The sequence below is a fragment of the Lissotriton vulgaris genome, chromosome 5 (genome assembly GCF_964263255.1).
Source record: "Lissotriton vulgaris chromosome 5, aLisVul1.2, whole genome shotgun sequence".
In the NCBI taxonomy this organism is placed as follows: domain Eukaryota; kingdom Metazoa; phylum Chordata; class Amphibia; order Caudata; family Salamandridae; genus Lissotriton; species Lissotriton vulgaris.
Genome location: NC_141693.1, coordinates 1,855,772,893 through 1,855,792,964, shown reverse-complemented (window position 1 = coordinate 1,855,792,964; position 20,072 = coordinate 1,855,772,893). Strand labels below are relative to the sequence as shown.

The window sequence follows — 20,072 nt, the reverse complement described above, 5'->3', positions numbered from 1 at the left end:
CCCTTGATCCTAAACGAATCAGATAATATAGTAAGTTGGCCAATGCACTTGATGCCAAGATGTTCCTAAAATCAGGAGTTTAAAAATTGCTACTCAGCTTTTTATTTTTGACTAAAGATTGAGAAGGCAGACGCTGCAAACCATTTTAACTCCATCAACATACATTTCGGAGCTTCTAGGGGTCACTGATAAACCACACATATATTTGAGCTGCAAATAATTGCATTTTGGCACATTTTGAAAAGCTGAGCACATAACCCGCTTATACTACTAATGTTATTAACTATCAATTAACTCGCAGCTTTGGATGTGGTGAAGTTCTTTTGCCAGAAGTCCTGATAAACTTAGGTCTACCGCGTCTACAACTGCGGCTCTGTAGGGTAGTCAACGTAATCGTAAATTCTAGATTCTTGACAAGATGAAATGGGGATGGGAATGGTGCAGAGGTGGGAAATGGAGATTAGAGGAGAGCTGAGGATAGAAAAGATGAGGGTAAAGAAGAACAAGAAGGATAGCAAAAAAGAATGGTATGGAAAGCGGTCAAAGAAAGAAGGGTAAAGTAGTAAGAAGAAGGAAAGAGACAAAATATGAAGGAAGGACTGATAAGAGAGGAGTAGGAGAGTGACGTGTCATACAGTAGAGAACGTGATGAAGGTGGATTGATAAGGATATAGCAGGAGAATAATTAGTAAAGTGGGTAATGGGAATACAAGGATTAATAGATCCGAAGTGAGAAAGGGACGACAGTTGACCAGAGGGAGAGGAGTAGGGAAGGGTTAAGGTGTTGTAAGAGACTGGTAAAAGATTAGGATGATGAGAAACAAAGGTAATCAGGGAGGAACGGTAAGAGCTAATGTTAATTGTGTTGGGGCAGAGAAGGAGTGTGAAGAGGAGAGGGGTAGAAGAGAAGGGAAAGAAGAATGATGAGTGGGGAGGGTGATGGAGACAGAGAGGGTGATGCAATAGATCAGAGGGAGAGAAGAAAAAGAGGAGGGAACACGCCAGTCACAATTTAGAAAAGACTGTTTGATCTAAAGGCATTCACATCAGCTGTTCATCCCGCATCAATCCCACCAACCATGTGCATGAGCTCAGTCTCCCCTCCCCCACTGATTGCAAACAACCACTTACTTTCTTTAGTTCAGCATATAAAAACCTGAAATGACTGCATGGAAAGATTTGCTTTGAGCACACAAGACTAGTCCCAGTAACCAACAGTTACCACTAACACTGAACTATCCATTAACCATGGGTTCCGGAGCAGCGTGCTGCCCGGAGTGAAGCGCTTCAACGCCTCATCAGGGGTAGTAAGCACTATAAAAATACAATTACAATTTCCACATTGTCCTTCTTAAAATACTTTCTACTCAAAGGACTGACAGCTGATTATTGGTTGAAAAACTAACCACCAAATTGTAATTCCAGTTGTAATCCTCAGAACGAGTGCCCTTGGCACAGTATGCAGCTAAGGAAAGAAACGGTCTTGCATTGGATCTTTCGCCAGTTGCCAACTATGATTGCTCTTTCATTTGTGATTACATTTATTTGAAGTAGATGGACAGCAGCATGATCTTCAAAAAGTTGCACACCCCTTTACAATCTCTTTAAAATATAGCGGGTACCCCAGGTCTTTGTAGATCTTCTGCAGACACACAATGTATAATCCAGGCCTTGGTGCCGCTGCTGTTTGAAATGTTGAGAGCTGCTGTGAAGACGAATGACACCAAGGTAGGAAAGTTAAAAAATATTTATTATTCATGGCGATTATGCATGTAGAACTAACGGGCCCAGAGAAACAGCTTCAACTGACTCTGGATAGAATGTAAACACTTTCCTTCCTCTCAACAACTCAAACGGAATGGAACCTGATACTGAGTGTGGGGTGGTTCTATATGCCCAAATCATATTACGTACAGCTGTTTCACAAACCCCATGACTGTTGGGAGTACTTTGTACACATTCAACAAACACCCTAGTAAACCTCCCAACTTTACCATTGGATTGAGGGTGATAAAGAGGAGTACGTAAATGTTTAATTCCTAACTTAGCTAAATTCTCTTGCATAGAAACAGATGTAAACTGCACTCCATTATCAATTAATATCTCTTCCGGAACACCTTCTCTAGAAACATATCTTGTAAAAATCTAATAACAGCTTTATAATTGGCCTCTGACACACCTCTGACTTCCACCCGCCTTGAAAGATTGTCAATGAGCACAACAAACTACCTCATGAAATTGGGCAACACATGGAAAGGACCAAGAAGGTCAACTGAGACTCTTTGCCAAACTCTAGATGGACACAAAACAGGTTTGGGTATAGGAGTATTAGTAGTGAGATGTTTGTCACTGTAACAACACTGTACAGAATTTTGAACTAAATATTCAATGTCCCGATCCACCAGAAATCATTTCTAATCCTACGTTTTGTAGCATTCATGCCCCAATGACCAGAATGAGCTCTTTCCATAATCCTTCCTCTAAATACAGTGGGAGGAATAAGTTTGTTGTCCCTGACTAGCAAGTTATTCTCAATGGATAACTCATCCAAAATTTTAGAGAAAGGTTGAAGATCAGTAGAACGTACCCTTTCCTTAGGCCACCCTTTAATAACAAAATCCATAACTTGCCTCAAAACAGAATCATTAGATAATGCCTCATACCAAGAAGACATATCAGAACAAACAACCATATTCTCAACATTGGCAATTATACATTCCTCAACATCCTCAGAAATCTCATTAGCAACATTTTTCACTGGTATTCTCGAGAGGAAATCTGCCTTTACATTTTTGCCCCCAGCAATATGGGAAACAGTAAAATTGAACTCCAACAATTTGGTAGATAATCTAGCAAGTCTAGCCGTGGACTTTTTAATTTTAGAACCAGAAAGAATATCAAGTCAACAAGCAGTGGCGTAACGAAAGTCGTAGGGGCCCCCCTGAAAGGTGCACAGAGGGGCCCCACTCCGGATTTATTCTGTAGCTCTCTGGTGTGAGTACAGTGCTGAGGGGGCCCCCTGCAGCCCCTGGGCCCCCCTGCACTGCGGAGGATGCGGGGGCCTGTGTTACGCCCCTGTCAACAAGAGGTATATGGTCTGTTCTAAGCCTAAAATTTTCTTCCCCAAACATATGATTTAAACTTTCCAACTCCCCATACACAAGCCAACATTTCCTTTTCAATTACGGAGTATCTCAACTCAACCTCTTTCATTCTCCTGGAAGCAAAAGCAATAGTAAATTCTCTTCCACAATCCATTTGTGACAAAACCGCCCCCTATTCCATATGCACTAGTGTCAACAGTAATAAAAGTGTCACAACCTTCAACATAAGCTTGGAGAGCAGGAGCAGAAATGACACACTCCTTAATTAACACAAAATGTTCTTGACACAATGCAGTCCACACAAACTCAGAACCTTTTTTTAACAAGTTCCTAAAACATTCAGTAAGACTAGAATATTTTTTAATGAACGGAGAATAAAATTCACACAAACCATGAAAAGATCGTAATTGATCTCTATCCACAGGATGTGGAGCATTTACAATGCCCTCAACTATACTAAGTTTAGGTTTAACTCCATCTTTGGTTAAAAGATGACCAAGATATTCAACTTCATTGACAGAAAAAATGCATTTGTCTTGCCTGAGAGTAACACCATTTTTCAGCAAAGTTTGAAAAACAACATCCAAAGCTTGATTGTGCACACATTCAGTAACAGTATGTACAAGAATATCATCTTGGAAAATTACAACATTGGTAATGCCTTGAAACATGGATGTCATAACTTTTTGGAATACGGAGACAGCTGAGGCCAGTCCAAATGGCATCCGACAAAATTGAAATGTACCATGAGGTGTCACAAAAGCAGTGAGGTGACGAGATTTTTCATCAAGAACTACCCGATGGTACGCCGACCGTAGATCCAACTTAGAGAACCATTTGGACTGACCTACAGCATTGATTAAATCATCAATACGTGGCAATGGAACATTTTCAACCCAAATAGCTTTGTTAACTGATCTCAAATCAATACAAAGACGAAGTTCGCCAGATGTTTTTTTTGCCAAAACTATGGGAGATAACCAGAGAGTGGCATCAACATGTTCAATTATGCCATCTTCAATCATTTTGTTAAGCATGATGGAAAAATCATTCCTTATACTGTAGGAAACGTTTCTCAATCTGTGTATAGCTGGAATTTCATTCTCCTTAACTGTAATAGAATGTACAAAATATTTTATTTTGCCGATATTGTCATAAAAAACATCAGGATAGTTATTCTTCCAATGAGAACAATCTGAAACTTAATTAACTAAACAGGATTCTTATGGCCAGGTCTTATAATCATGCCAAATTCAGCTTGATGCCACCATCCTAAAACATTGATACCTTTGAGGGGAACATAAACTTTTCCATGAATAGTTTTATTTTGAAAGGATATGTCAGCCCAAATATAGCCTGCAAGATCAATCCTACTGCCCTCAAATGCAGTACAAATAACATCAGGAGAAATGAAATTCATGTTGGACTAAGATTGTTTGAATTTATCAACGGAAATAATTTTAATCCTGGTCCCTGAGTCAATGAGTAAAGAACTTTCATGAGATTGAATAGAAACTTGTACAAAAGGATTCCCAATTTTTGTTATCAGAATGAAAATTGTTAATGTTAAGATACTCTACAGACACGACAGATAAAGATAATTCTTCCATACCCTTATCTAAATCATCTGCATTTTGAATAGGTTGTACATCTTGTATATTTCTAATTGGAAATTGTTTACCACCTCTACACATTTTGCTAAAGTGACCAGTTTTTCTACTCTTATGACATTCTTGAGTAATAGCTGGACAATTTTTGAAATTAGAAAGATGAGAAGGTGACCCACATCTAAAACAATAACACCCTGGAAACATGCGTGTAGAAGAAGGCTTGTTCTTATCAGAAACAACTTTTCCTGGCTTAGGTTTAGTATCAGTTGTAAGTTGTTTAGAAGAGGAAATCGGATTAGAAGTAGAAGCAGCTACAGAAGATGCATTGGATTCTAATTGTTTGGAATCTAGTTCTGAACGCTCGATACTTTTTGCAATGTCAATGGTGTCATCCAAAGATGGATTTTTGCACGAAAGTAACTATTGCTGAATTCTTTTAAAATAACATTTACACACAATTTGATCCCTTATTATGAGAGGTGAAATCTTCAAAGTCACAGTAGCTAGCTAATACCTTTTACGCAGTGACATAAGTGTCAATAGACTCATTAGCAGACTGAACTCTTGAAAAAAATGTATGTCTATGAACGACCAAATTAACTCTACCTTCAAAAAAAGTACTGAGTTGTTTAAGAGCTAATTGGTATTCATCCATGTCACCACTATCATGACCAACATAAGTAGGTAAATAATAAAATAAATTTTGCCCCTCTAAACCTAAATAATAGTAGAGAAGACTGCGTTTCCTGTCTGGTTTGAATGTCATGCCGCCAGTAGCTCCTAAATAAGAATTAAACGATCTGCACCATAGACGCCATTTTAAAGGAGGTTCACCAGGTTCCTGTAAAAAATGATTAGGAGGGGTTCACATTTGCATGTTGAATAAAAATAAAATAAATAATAAGAATTAAAATCACAAAATTCTGAAACAATGAAAACAATAAAGTTGACAATGGTTAAACAGTGTGAAACACTAGAAGATAAAATTGTCAGAACACTGCCAATACAAAAAAATATATGAAGTAAGTTGGTCGGAGCGATATCCCATGACAATGGAAAAGTCTTGAGGAATTGGGAAAATACAGCTAGTCAGCAAATGACAACTTTCAATAACTCATAAAAACATGCATGTATGCTGGAGAGATCTCCCACAGACACACATATAAGAAATAAGTGCAAAACAGGAATGTCAAAATTGCTGGAATGAAAGCTTGAAATAAAACAATAGTTAAATGGAGCGAATCTGCAGATATTGAAATAAATAAGGAGAAAGTCAATCTTCTAATGAATTGCACTGAATCTGAAATGTATTCCACAATGAAAAGTTAATGCCGATAAATATTCCACCGCGTAATGTTAGCACAGCGTCTTCACATGTAAATGGCTTGAATAACACTATATAAATCTCACTCGAAGAATTCTTCCTTTTAAAGCAAATATGAATATGTTGTATCCTAGCAATGATGTCACTGTCTCATGGCCACTGTGCTCACTGGATTCCAGAGTGTGGAATCCAGGGAGCAGACCAGAGATGCAGAGTTTCCAGTGAAGTTGGTCCTTGAATGCTCCTGGGGTTGTTGACTGAATAAACTACTTTTTTTACCATCAACCACTGTACTCCTAGTCATTTCAGTGGCCACGAGGATGGGATCCATTTGAAGAAAACGTTGAAGAAAATATGACTTGGACTGACCATATTTCTACAATCTGAAGATTTTTCTCACAACCCCAGGAAAGCTGAACATTTCATGAAAGTTTCAAGGTACCTGATAATTATTTGTTGTTTCTTTTAAAAGAAAAAATAGACTCTTTGCGCTTAATTTGGAATCTACTTAAAAAAAAAATCATTTCAATCCAATTTTAAAGCTGTTGAGGCATATCAACATAGCGCGCAATATTGTGATTTCAATGTCAACTTATTAACGGAAGAAATCGCTTTCTCCTCTGTCATATCGAGGATTGCAACACTTTCTCAGCGTTCAACGTTATGTATTTTAAAAGATGCCGCCATGTTAAGAATCGCATCTAACTTACTTCGTTACTATTTTAAATAATGCCGCCGTGTTGATTGCCACCGCCTTCGCGTGCACCACTGTCTCCTTCCTGATTGCCGTATCAACTGTTTACATCAGCATGTCTAACGCGCTAACCTCAATTACATCAACACGTCTAACGCGCTAACGTCGATCACCTGCATCATCACGTTGACACGTACTGAAGCGGCCATCTTGGGTAACTATAGCGACCAATGCTATTTCTCGATCGTCGGATGTAAACAAACCACGTTATTTCACCGATACAATTTCTTTATTAACTTGGCAAGTCTACAATTTACTGGTATCAAAGAATTAACACGCGCAAGTCTACAATGTACTGGAATCATCACATGACAAAGATTTAACGCATTTTGAGCATGAAATGAACTTTAAGCAACACGTGATATTTAATGAAATAAACTTCTGCCAACAACATCACAAGCTATTTTCCACTATTGACAACGGTGACTACTTCTTTTATTTTAATTTATTGATTTATATGCCATTTTGACAACGGTGACTACACTAATTATTTTAATTTATTATTTTCATTCCATTTACAAAGTGTTATTCTAATATTTACAATTCTATTTTTACAAAGTATCATTCTAATATTTACAATTTTATTTAATCATAATGGATGTTTCATCTTCTGTAGTTGCTCCTCCCAAGTTCTTGCAGTCTCCAGGTCCGCCTTCTATGAATTGGGAAGATTGGTCAGAATCTTTTGAGACCTATCTAGAGGCCATAGGCGGTGATGTATTTTTACCTTCTAGAAAATTAGCATTACTTAAACACAATTTAGGTGTCGAAGGCAGAAAAGTTTTAAAAACGTTACCTGTAACAAATCGTGTTGTTTCAACAGTTATTGATAATGATGAAACAAGTGAAACCAGTTCAAATGACACATCTATTGATGTATATTCTGATGCTTTAAAAGCATTAGAAGAAAATTATGGAAAAAAAACGAGTATTGTGGTTGAAAGACACAAATTTTTCTCTAGAGCACAATTAGCTGGTGAAAATGTGCAACAATATGTGGCATGTTTAAGAACCTTGGCCATTACGTGTAAGTTCAAAGATTTACACGAAGAAATAATAAGAGATCAATTTATAAATAGAGTTAAAAACATCAAAATTCAAGAGCGTTTACTTGAACTCAAAAATCCATCTCTACAAAAAACTCTTGACACTGCTAGGAAAATGGAGAATACTTCCCATTATGTTAAAGAGTTAGGTTCTAAAGATGAATCTGGTAATGTTAATGCTGTATCTACAGGTTATAAAAAATCTGATTACAAAAGTGATAACAAAGAAGTTAAGCAAAATTTTTCTAGAAATAAATCTAGTTTTACAAAAAGAGTATGTTATAAGATGTGGTAGTCAAAAACATACTGCGGACTTCAATAAATGTCCTGCCAGCAAAGTTACGTGCATTAAATGCAAAAAAATTGGTCATTTTGCCAAATGGTGTAGAACTGGTGATTACAGTAATTGGAAACGTTCTGTAAATCTTGTGGAATCTCATGCTGACAGTGATGATGAGGAATTTAATGGCAATGATAATGATATTGAAGTGATGATGTTGCAGGATGATTTTATTAATGATATTTCTGAAGATTATTGTCCGCCTAAATGTGAAGTGCTCTTAAATGATGTGTACATGATGCTTTGGGCGGATTCATGTTCGCCGTACACTATCATTGATAGAAATATGTGGGAAAATGGAAACAAATACACCTTAATAACCTCTGATGCTCGACCTAAAGGTTATTGTGGCGTTAGATTACCTGTTGTAGGTTATTTTAATGCCAAAGTAACTTTTAAAGGTAGATCGTGTTCAACTAAAGTTTATGTTGTCGAACAGGGACGTGCTTTATTAAGTTGGAAAGATCTTAAGAAGATGGGGTTAGTATTAAATCCTAATCATCCTGACCAGGTGGTTTTGGCTAATGATTATCTTGAACATGTATTGTTAACTAATGAAGACTCATCTTCAAAATGGGAATCTGTTTTTCCTAAATTATTTAGCAAAGAGTTAGGATGTTTAATCAAGTTTGAACACAAGATCATTTTAAAAGCAGACAATATTCCATCTGTTCATAAGGTGAGGAGCGTACCATTTTCCCTACGGAATCCTTTAAAGGAAGAATTAAATAGATTGTGTGATGCCAAGGTAATAGAACCTATTGAAGCTTCTAATTGGCTTAGTCCCATCGTTTTGGCTCGCAAACCCAATGGAAAAATTAGGATGTGTGTGGACCTGAGGGATTTGAATAAAAATATTTGGGTTGATAGGTATCCTCTGCCACACATCAATGAAATGATTTCAAGCATTAAAGATGCCATGTATTTCTCGTCGATTGATTTGTCGAATGCATACCACCAAATTAAATTACATTCTGACTCTAGGCATCTAACATCGTTCATTACACCTGAGGGTGCTTTTCAATATCTCAGAATGCCATTTGGATTGGCATCTGCATCCTCAGTTTTTCAGAGAGTCATGTGCAGTATTTTGAAGGGTGAATTGAATGTGAGAATTTTTCAAGACGATGTTCTTATTTGGGGGAAAGACATACTTTCTCACGACCAAGCAGTACACAGTGTACTGCAGAAATTACAAGATGCTGGTCTAACTGTATGTGGTGAAAAATGCAAGTTTGGAGTGAAAGAAATTGATTATCTTGGTCATACCATTTCCAATGAAGGGGTTAAACCTAAAATGAAACTATTGGAAGCCATTGAAAATGCACCCCATCCCATTAATAAAGATCAGTTACGATCATTTTTGGGACTTGCAGAGTACTACTCTAAATTTGTCCCAAACTTTGCTGACAAAGTGTATAATTTAAGATTGCTAATGAAAAAAGGCGCTTCTTTTGCATGGTCAACCTTGTGTCAACAGGCTTTTGAAAACATCAAAAAAGATATCACAAAAGCTGTAGCTCTTAAACCTTATGATCCTGATCATGTCTCTATAATTGTTTTGGACTCCAGTGCTTATGGTTTAGGTGCTGTTCTTATGCAAAAGCACAATGGAGCTGAACGGATTATAGCATTTGCGTCTCGCACACTTAAGGGTGCTGAACCTTCGTATTCCGTAATTGAAAAGGAGGCTTTAGCATGTTGGTGGGGTGTAGACCATTTCAAAACTTTTATTTGGGGAACTTCTTTTGAACTAAGAACAGATCACCGACCTCTTATTGACATTTTCACAACAAAAGGTGCTTCAGGAGCCACTCCTAGAATAGCAAAATGGCTATATAGATTACAGGGATATAATTTTCAAATAAATTACGTTCCCGGTCATAAAAATATAAATGCAGACTGTTTATCACGTCTTCCTTTGCCGTGTGACAAGGATGATACATCTGAGGATAATGATGAGTGGTTAGTTGCCAGTATCGAGGAATCTTGTAATTGTGCAATCAGTGAACAAGAATGGGTTCAAGCTGTGACTGATGACACTTTACTACAACAAATCATTAACAACTTACATGTTGGTGTAGATTTGTCATCCTTGGACAAGTCTATTTTGGCCGATTATAAGATGGTTTGGCCGGAATTATCTTTTTATGATGGCATTCTTAGGAGGGGTGATAGATTAGTCGTACCTGCAGTTTTGCGTAACAAATTATTGAATTTATAACATGAAGGACACAGTGGAATGACTAGCATGAAGAAGAGAGCTAGGAATGATTTTTGGTGGGCTGGAATGGACAAGGATATAGACAGGTGCGTTAGAAATTGCTTAGCATGTATGTCTAGTGACAAATCTCACAAATCCCAAGAAACTACCATTTCGGCAACTCCTTTTCCTGAAAAGCCTTGGGATAAAGTTGCTATTGACATTTGTGGTCCGTTTCAAGTCAAAGGTATTGAAAATAAGTTTGCTATTGTCTTGATGGATTTTCACTCTAAATGGCCTGAAGTGGCTTTTGTAAGGGATATTAAGGCCTCCAATATTGTTGAATTTTGCGAAGGTATTTTCCGTAGAGAAGGGTATCCAAGCGCTATCTTATCAGATAATGGCCCGCAATTTATAGCTGAGGAATTTTCCGCTTATCTTAATAAGGATGGAGTAAAACACATTACCACCTCTGTATACAATCCAAGAGAAAATGGTTTGATAGAAAGATTCAACCGAGTGTTGAAGGAATGCATCCAACTTGCCAGCAACAATAATGATGACTGTAAGGATGCTGTCAAGGAGATGTTGTGGTGTTATAGAAATACTCCTCACACAGCTACGGGAATATCTCCGTTTTCCTTATTAAAAGGGCGTGTGGCTGGATCTAAGGTCAAACCTGTGTGGATGTCTAGAAATATTTCTAAAGTGACTGATGATAAGAACCTGGCACTTAAAGTTCGACAATATCAGAACAAATATGTTCAAAATCACAATTCTAAGATCAGTTGTAATGCTAAAGCATTTAAGGTTGGTGACTGGGTTCGCTCACAATTAATGGGTAATCGGAAACCTGGTTCCTCTAAATGGTCTAAACCAAAACAAATTATTCTTGTAACTGGTAATATAGTGAAATTAGATGATGGTAAACAATGGAATGTGAGAAGTATCACAAGATGTAATGATCTAGAGTGCAAACAAATGAATGGTCTGGTAGACAATTCTCCAAAAACATCTGTTGAGAGAAGAGATGATGTACCCATTTCTGTGTCTTTATCTACTAGGCCTAAGTGTAAACCAGTTTGGATGAAGGATTGCATCTGTCCTTGATTGGGTATTTCTTATGAGTATCATTATGAAATCCACTTTGTATCAATTTATATCTGTTCTCTTTTAGTCTTATTTTTGTTTTTGTTTTTGTTGTTTATTTTGTTATTTTATAGAAAGGGAGATATGTTGTATCCTAGCAATGATGTCACTGTCTCATGGCCACTGTGCTCACTGGATTCCAGAGTGTGGAATCCAGGGAGCAGACCAGAGATGCAGAGTTTCCAGTGAAGTTGGTCCTTGAATGCTCCTGGGGTTGTTGACTGAATAAACTACTTTTTCTACCATCAACCACTGTACTCCTAGTCATTTCAGTTAGCACAGCGTCTTCACATGTAAATGGCTTGAATAACACTATATAAATCTCACTCAAAGAATTCTTCCTTTTAAAGCAAATATGAAATCCTCAGAATACCTTGAAATGTGAAAACAAAATACGATAAACAAGCGCATCTTCCATGTGTCTTAAACGTGTCCTCCTCACGTAAATGAACAGGTTGTCAGGACAACAAGAATTGACGTCTTCGTTACACGGTACGTCTTCCTCGCGTCCCTCTCACGTGAATGGACTGGTTGTCAGGACAACGGAAATTAGCATAAGCAGGCGTCTATGTTACACTGCAGCTGAAGCAACGTCAGAAAAGTCAGTTTCCACAGAGATTGAAATGACGCTAGAGCACACCCGAGAAGTATCTGGAGAGGATGACATAACCAACACGCTAGAGCGAGATCTCTAGGGAATGGAAACAGGGACTTTTAAAGCTTCCAATTCCTCTTTAAAAAGGAAACGGAATATTGTCCCATACAGCAAATGAAGCCAGCGCTGGAAAGTAGGAACACCTTGGAAATGATCAGCGCACCAATATCCCCTGGGCCCGTGTAAATGGAGAAAAAAAATACCTTGAAAAGAAAGTCCAACGAAGGATCCAGCAGTCCAGGAGTATGGTCCCAAAGCGTCGCCAAATATGTGAAGACGAATGACACCAAGGTAGGATGGTTCAAGAATATTTATTCTTAATGGAGATTATGCATGCAGGACTAACGGGCCCAGAGAAACAGCTTCAACTGACTCTGGATAGAATGTAAAACATTCTAACACAATAAGAACATAGTATAAGGACAATGACAAATTAACATTCTATACCACATATGGTTGAATAGAGGGAAATAGATAAATTGTAATGAAGTGTAAAAGTTCATACATTAACATACCACAGCTGCCAGTGGAGAACAGGTGCAGGGCACCAGGATCACAAAGCCCATTTGCGCACACCCACACAAGCACAATTGCTTGTGCAGAAACAGTTCAAGCTTCCTCTACATACATAAAATTATTACCCCGTAGGCAGCAGCAGTGAAAGTGAGGCTGAGGGAAGAGGTTGAGGTTGAGAGATTGAAGGTTGCGATGGAGAGAGAGGAGGTTGTGTTTGGAAGAGGGGATGTTGAAACAGAGAGAGGAGGGAGATAGGCAGGAGTATGTGAGGGGAGGGGAAACCTACTGAGGAAGAGAGAGTGAGGCTGGTGAGATTAAGAGAAGAAGCAGTCTGGTAGGGGGAGAACGAGAGAGGCATGGCAGAGAAAGAGGGGTGTAGCGAGAGAGAAGAATGAAGAGGAGACAGAAGAATAAGGTGGCAGAGAAGCACAGTAAGAAGATAGTGAGGTAAAGAACAAGGAGGTTGAGGCAGAAAAAGAGGAGGGTAATAGTAGAAAGATTAGGGTGAGGAGGAGAGAGAGAAAGAGGAGGTCACTGCAGGGAGACAAGAGGATGAGATGGCAAAAGATGGGGGAGACAGAGAAAGAGGGTGGCGCGGTGAAGGAAGACGACAGTGAGGCAGGAAGATGCAGAGGGTGAAAAGAGTAAGGGGAGGTGGAGGCAGAGGAGAGAATATAGGGTGAGGTGGAAATAAAGGAGAGTGAGGCAGACAGAAAGGAGAGTCTCACAGAGAAAGCAAAAGAGATAAAGAACTTAGGGCCACATTTATCAAAATAGCATTTTCAAATAACCAAATTGCAATTGTTACCGAATGGCTATTCGGTAATTGCAAAATGCTATGTATGTAAGGAATTGCCAAAGATTTAGCGATTCCTTTTGATAAGGCCGGGTTCCACTACCTGAATTTAACTAGGAACCCTGGGTCGATGGGTCTTTGTTACCTGCTATGGAAAAGCAGCCCCTTTTGAGACCCCCGAAGCTGCTTGGCTTGTCACCTTTAATTCTCCTTCGATTCTATGAAAGTAACAAGGCAGGCGCTGGCAACTGAAAAACAAGAACAAGGTTTATTTCTCCAGAGGGAGCATGTCTACTGCAGACACCGGGATGTCTCTCAGGGAGGTGTTCCAACTTCAACAGGCTACTTTTATACAGTGTTTTTACAATACAATCTTTATGAGCGGTGTCATGTAAGCTTGGAACCCACCGCCCCGGACAAGATGCCATACATTCCAGACAAGATGGTTCGTACCCTCACAATCATAAACAGTAGGACGTATGATGCTTATCGGGCAGCTGGCTTTTGCCTCAGGGTCGAGAACATGCGAGGCTGGTCAGGGTTTAACGTCTTTTACTGTTGATAGGAAAACAAGTTCCATTGTCCATCGGTAGGTGCATTCTTCGGGGTGCAATAAACCAGGTTAGTGCGGGACCTTTTGGTATCTACAATCTTTGGTTATCTGCACAGGGATGGGGAGGAACAAGGAGGGCAGAGGTTTGTGGTGGCAATAGAATGTCCCCTTGAAGCTAACATCAAACTTGGGCATGTCCACTAGATTATGGCCCTTAGCACACATACCAAGTCAGTCAGAGGTTTATACAGATACTTGTGGGAGTGCAGGTGAAACAGAGGCAAACAACAGAACACAAAATGGTTGTGGCCAACAAAATGGCTGCGGCCTATGTGTGCATAGAAAAGGATCATCGGGCAAGATGGCGCAGGTAATGTTCATGATTATCGGCCCAGGTTTCACAGTCCGCCCTTTGAACATGACTAGCCAGCTTGTCAGTTTATTTCAATCCCCATAATGTCCTGTATCTCTTGTTCATATATCAATCAATCAAAGACATTTATAGAGCGCTCTACTTACCCGGAGGGTCTCAAGGCGCTAACACTCTCATTTTTGTCAGCTGAGTGTCCACAGTCTTAGGGCGCAAGGTGCTTATAAAAAGGGAACACAGAGGCGGTATACAGTGCACACATAAACAACAACCACATATTGCCAATACTGGGATCAAGAGGATCATTGATAACTTCCAACCCCATTCCCTTAAGATACCCCAAAGCCAATTTCCGAGTGTCCAAGTCTCTCTCCCTTGATGGATTTCCAAAGACAGTCTGTGGAGATGCTCAATAGCTTCATAAACAGAAGGTGAAGTGTCAGAGAACGAATGTGCAACAGCTGGCACCGATGATGCTACATGCTCCTCCACGGTCCGCTAGTACCACATCTAGGACCATACGATTTTGTAGGGCCACCAGACGGACTGCCTGAAGCTCAGCAGTGTTGTTGGTGAGGATGCCAGCTGTGATGTTCAGGGAAGTTTCAACTGCCTGAGTCAGGTGCCTGGTGGCTCAGCTGTTTGCCATTGGTCCCCATAGCGGAACGAGCCCTTTCACTGCGTCAAGGAATTGTGAAGCAACAGAGACTGCTTGGTCAGTGTCTTTGGAACGCCTTTCTCGATGATGCTCTGCAGGAGCCATGTAGGTTGGTGGTAGAACAAAGGCGATGTAGCACACGCCTCCCCAGCCTCGTGGGAGCCAGGTGTAGGCTTTGGTTCCGCAGTCACAGTACATGTTGGGTGAGGCCACAATTGCTAGAGGGTCGGCAGTGTTCAGAGTCCTTGTGATATTGCACGTGCTGTGTCCCAATTTTTACTTCCACGACCTTTGATGCACACAAGGCCTGAGACATTCATCACAGATAGGGCCACAGTCAGCGTTGCAGCTGTTCTTTTCTAGAGGTAGGAAAAGGTTGTTCTGACAGGATTGTTGAAAAATTGGATTTCCACTTGCTCTTTGGAAGGGACATTGAAGGACCGGGTTTTTAGAACCCAGCGGCGTCAGGGAGAACGCCTGAAACCTTCGAGTTCCCCTGTCTTGGCAAACAGAGACACGGGATACTTCTTGATGACGTCAAAGACCAAAGTTTATTGATTGCAACCAGGGACAGAGATCTACGAAGTACACACGGGTAGTTCGTCAGAGACTGCACACTTTCGATAAACGAAGCGCGGTCTTTTATGCCGAAAATCATGCCTCAGGCAGCATAACAATTTACATTTGGTGCATATAAACTGACCAATGAAAGTGTAGCATTTCAAAAGTAGCAAATGACGACAGTCAAAGACAATCCCTTTTTCCGTTGTCCAGCCCACCAGAAGCGATCACGCACATGCTTGGTTTCCTGTTTGATCAGGCCGGACAAACCCATCGTAAACCCTTCAACCCAGATCGATGATCAAGTCGTAAAGGAAAGGCAGAAACAGATGGAAAGGAGATAGAGAGGTGGGAACGGTGTACCATAAACTCGGGCACGTCCTGCTCTTTGATCTTTATCGGACCAGCTGCTGAACAAGGAACTGGCTCAGCGGGATCTGCCCCAGGCAAGGAGTCAGTTCGGCCAGGTCAACCAGAAGTCAGCTAAGGCGTACGTGTCCCAAGGATTTCTCGGCCGCAGTCATCGGGCCTATGTTAGGGCAACCACACAAAATGGCTGCCGCATACAAAATGGAACCCGGAGGTTCGAACTAAATCCCTAAATATAGAGTGTTCTCCTATATCGATTCATACGAAAACACTCGCCATTTGCGGTCTGCTAAGACCAAAATCGTCCATTTCCAACGATCTTTAAGAATCGGGTTTGGAACTGTCGAACCTAATTCGGAACCACGGAACCACAGACCCTCCTTTTGCCCTATCATAGGCAATGAATCCAAACCCATTTTAATCTGAATCCGGATCTATATTCATCAGGTCATCGATATGCTGCTGTAGCATCATCCTATTACTAAGCACCTCTCTCCGGACAGGTCTCCGTACACACAAAGTAGCACAAAGGCCACAAATAGCAGGAGCACACTGTACACAGAGACAGAACATGAACAGGATTGCTAAGACCATCCCAATAACCATCAAAATCTTCCAACCCCAAGTGGATATCAATCCCCATAACCATCCCATCAAAGACCAATCCCCTTTGTCCAAATGGACAGAATCGGAGATTTTGTGCAATTTGGAAATGGCCTGGAAGACTGATGGAGCATTGTCTGGAATAAAAACGCAGCAGCTTGATTGGATCAGCCTACAAACTCCACCTCGATCTGCTAGAATAACGTCTAGGGCAACTCTATTCTGAAGTGTCATACGTCTATCCGACTGGAGCTCAGCAGTCAAGTTACCAAGGCCACCGGCAGTTTCAACTATGGTGGACTCAACCACTCTCGTTAGCTGACCAATATTCCTACTGTTAGCCATAGGTCCCCAAAACGGCAGAAAACCCTTAACGAAATCTCCCAATTCTTGACCTGCAGTGTCTTCTTGACTAAAGACACCTCTAGCAACTCTCGTCTTGTGGTAATCTGCCACAGCTGTAAAAGTGGGAGGTAACAGAAAGGAAACAAAACATGTGCCCGAGAAGTCGGGGGGCAACCATGTGTACGCTTTGTCATAGCAAACAAAGTAGGTACCCTTAGCAGTTAAGAACGCTGGGGAAGACTGAGACGCAAACACGTAAGTCTCAGAGCAAACACTTCTCTAACTGAACCTTCGGATTCTTACCGTTGCCCTGCAGACAATAGTAACCCTTATGGGGCACTATCCAGATCGGTGGAGGACTTTTCGCTCGCTGGTTAATACTCAGACTAACTCCATATCCAGTGACGTTCCAACCACTGTATGGTTGCCTCTCATCTTTCGGAATAGTCTCAACTGCATTAGTCCCTTTAATCATATCGACTATGCCTTTAGCTAAAGCACTATTCTTCGGATTGTCTTTCGGTGAACCTAGGGGGTGGACACTATGGGCATAGATAATCATGGTTCTGTAAGCTCGAATCGAACCTTTTAAACTGAAGGGCAGAACTAAATAAGGAATACCTTTATCGGTTGTATGAGGCATCAAACCACAAATCCAGCAGTTCGTTGTATTGATCACTAACTGATGCTGGTGCAAAAGTTGAATGAAGGAATTATTAGAAAATTCCAAATGTCTGACTACCTCATGTTCGGGCAAAGGATGGAAAGAATGAGAAGAAATAGTAGGTGAAGGTGTAGGTTGCACAATGGAATTAGACGTTGTTTTAAAAACAAATGCTACATAACCAGCTATGAATATTACGAAACTCAATAGCAAAAACAAACATGGTATCAAAAAGCATTTCTTCGGCAATATTTAGCATATTCTTTCTCTAAAAGTCAATGTCTGTACAGGTCTCTCCAACTCAAAGAAATCCATCCTAAACTAAATGTGCTGCCCGCGGTGGTTGGTTGATTCTGCTTGAGAGTGCCTCTGCTGAACCCAGGAAGGCTGCTTCGGGCCAACAGAACCCTCGACCTAGTGTCTCAGACTTGCACTCCTAAGACTGGTAGCAACCGCGACCCTAGCAGCGAGAACCGGATGGCAGTTCAAGAGAAACAAAAATGAGTAGATCCTTGGTGGAGAGTTAACCTGCAAACAGTAAAAAAAATCAACTTTATTAATATTATATTTGTCCATAATTCTCGATCTCAGATTGTAGCGATCTTTTACGGATCGTTCTTGATCAGTGAACAAAAGGTGAGGCTCTGTAGTGTCCAATCGCTCTGCAGGAGGTACTGATGCTTGTAAAATTTGATCGCTCTCTTTCTCTGAGCTAGTTCCAATCAGCCGAGCATCACTGAACGGTAAAAACCGTGGCACTACTTCTGTCTCAGAGTCCGCAAGACCCTCCTGGACCCCCTTGTCGTAAGGCAAAGGCAAAGGCGCCTTTTTGGTGTGTGAGCCGTGGATCCAGTTTCTTTTCCCTCGCACTTGGACCGCAGATCTCGTAGACAAAAGCACCTGGTAGGGCCCAGTCCAGCGGGGTTGCTCGTTCTTCACCCGCTGAAAATTCCGAACAAAGACCCAGGAGCCAGGTTCGATGGAGTGCCATGGATCCTCTGTAGCTTGTGGAAGACTGTCATGTACCTGTTGGCGTAAAACACTCATTTTAGTTGTCAGTTCACGCAGATAATCAAGCAAAACAGGATACTCGAGGTCACTGAACCTCGTTGGTCTTGGTACGCCCCAAATATTCGCCGGGCGACCAAACACAACCTCATAGGGACTCAAACCCATTCGTGAATGCACAGTCATTCGGGTGGACAAAAGTGCTAATGGCAGGGCATCTGGCCATTGTAAACCAGTGCTTTCTTGAATTTTGGCCAATTTCAACTTAAGGGTGCCATTATAGCACTCAACTAAACCAGCTGATTGGGGGTGGTTTGCAGCGTGGAACTTCTGCCTAATCCCGAGGCCCTCACACACTCTCTTCATAACTTGACCCACAAATTCACTTCCGTTATCACTCCAAATAATTCTCGGCATTCCAAACCTCGGGAAAAATTCCTTTATCAAAACTTTCGCTGTGGACAAAGCAGTATTGTCCTTAAGGGGGTAAGCTTCTACCCAGCTAGAAAAGGAGCAAACAACCACTAACACATATTTCAAGTTGTTGCATCTCTCCATATGGATAAAATCTAGCTGCAAAGCCTCGAACGGATACGTAGGAGAAGCAAAATGACCAGCTGGTGTTGGGGTTCCCTTACCAGGATTATGCATCAAACACACCATACAGTTCTTAACTAAATTCTCTGCGCATCTGGGGATTCCTACATTCTGCCAAACCGGAGCCAAGAACTTGAAAATCCCTTTCACACTAATGTATGCCATTCCTGAGCCATTGTAACAACTCGAAGCACATACGCGTTAGGCAAAAACCATCTCTGATGTTCAGACAAAACAGTCCAACACCCATTTGAGTCCAATCTACCCTTACTCTCTCTCCATTCATCTAACTCTTTCTCTGTGGCCTCACTCTGAATAGTTTTCACGCTCTCAATGGTGTCTTCACACATACTCTTCTCTGGAACCCATCTCGCCGGACCCGCAACATACATTCGACTCATCATGTTTCTAGCAGTTTCTTTCGCTACCTTATCCGCAAACGCATTACCACGACCAACATCATCCGTAACCTTTTTATGGGCACTACATTTCACGATCGCTACTTGCAAAGGTAACGTAAGAGATTCAAGGAGTTCATTCACCAGTTGTCCATGTTGGATCTTCGTCCCATGCGATGTCAAAAACCCACACTCACGCCACAATCGTCCAAAACTATGAGCCACACCAAACGCATACTGACTATCCGTATACACATTCACTCATTTCCCTTTCGCCAACACACATGCTCTCGTGAGTGCAATCAATTCAGCTGCTTGTGCAGAGTTATGTGGGATACGTGCAGCTTCAATGACCGTATGCAAAGTCGTCACAGCATATGATGCAGTCGTATCACCATTCGGTAATTTAAAATACGAACCATCTACCCACAAAGCATCATCAAAGTCAG

At 40.8% G+C, this 20,072-nt stretch overlaps 1 protein-coding gene across 1 annotated transcript in view; it reads left to right on the top strand.

Annotated features, from left to right (window-relative positions):
• The first annotated feature begins 423 nt into the window (after positions 1-423).
• Positions 424-20,072, top strand: part of LOC147717530 (uncharacterized) — a 130,498-nt gene continuing 110,849 nt past the window's right edge. The window contains exons 1-2 of the mRNA XM_086919861.1: positions 424-554; positions 8,227-8,519. Of these exons, the coding sequence (XP_086775987.1) occupies positions 424-554; positions 8,227-8,519 (424 nt within the window). The remainder of the gene's footprint in view (positions 555-8,226; positions 8,520-20,072) is intronic.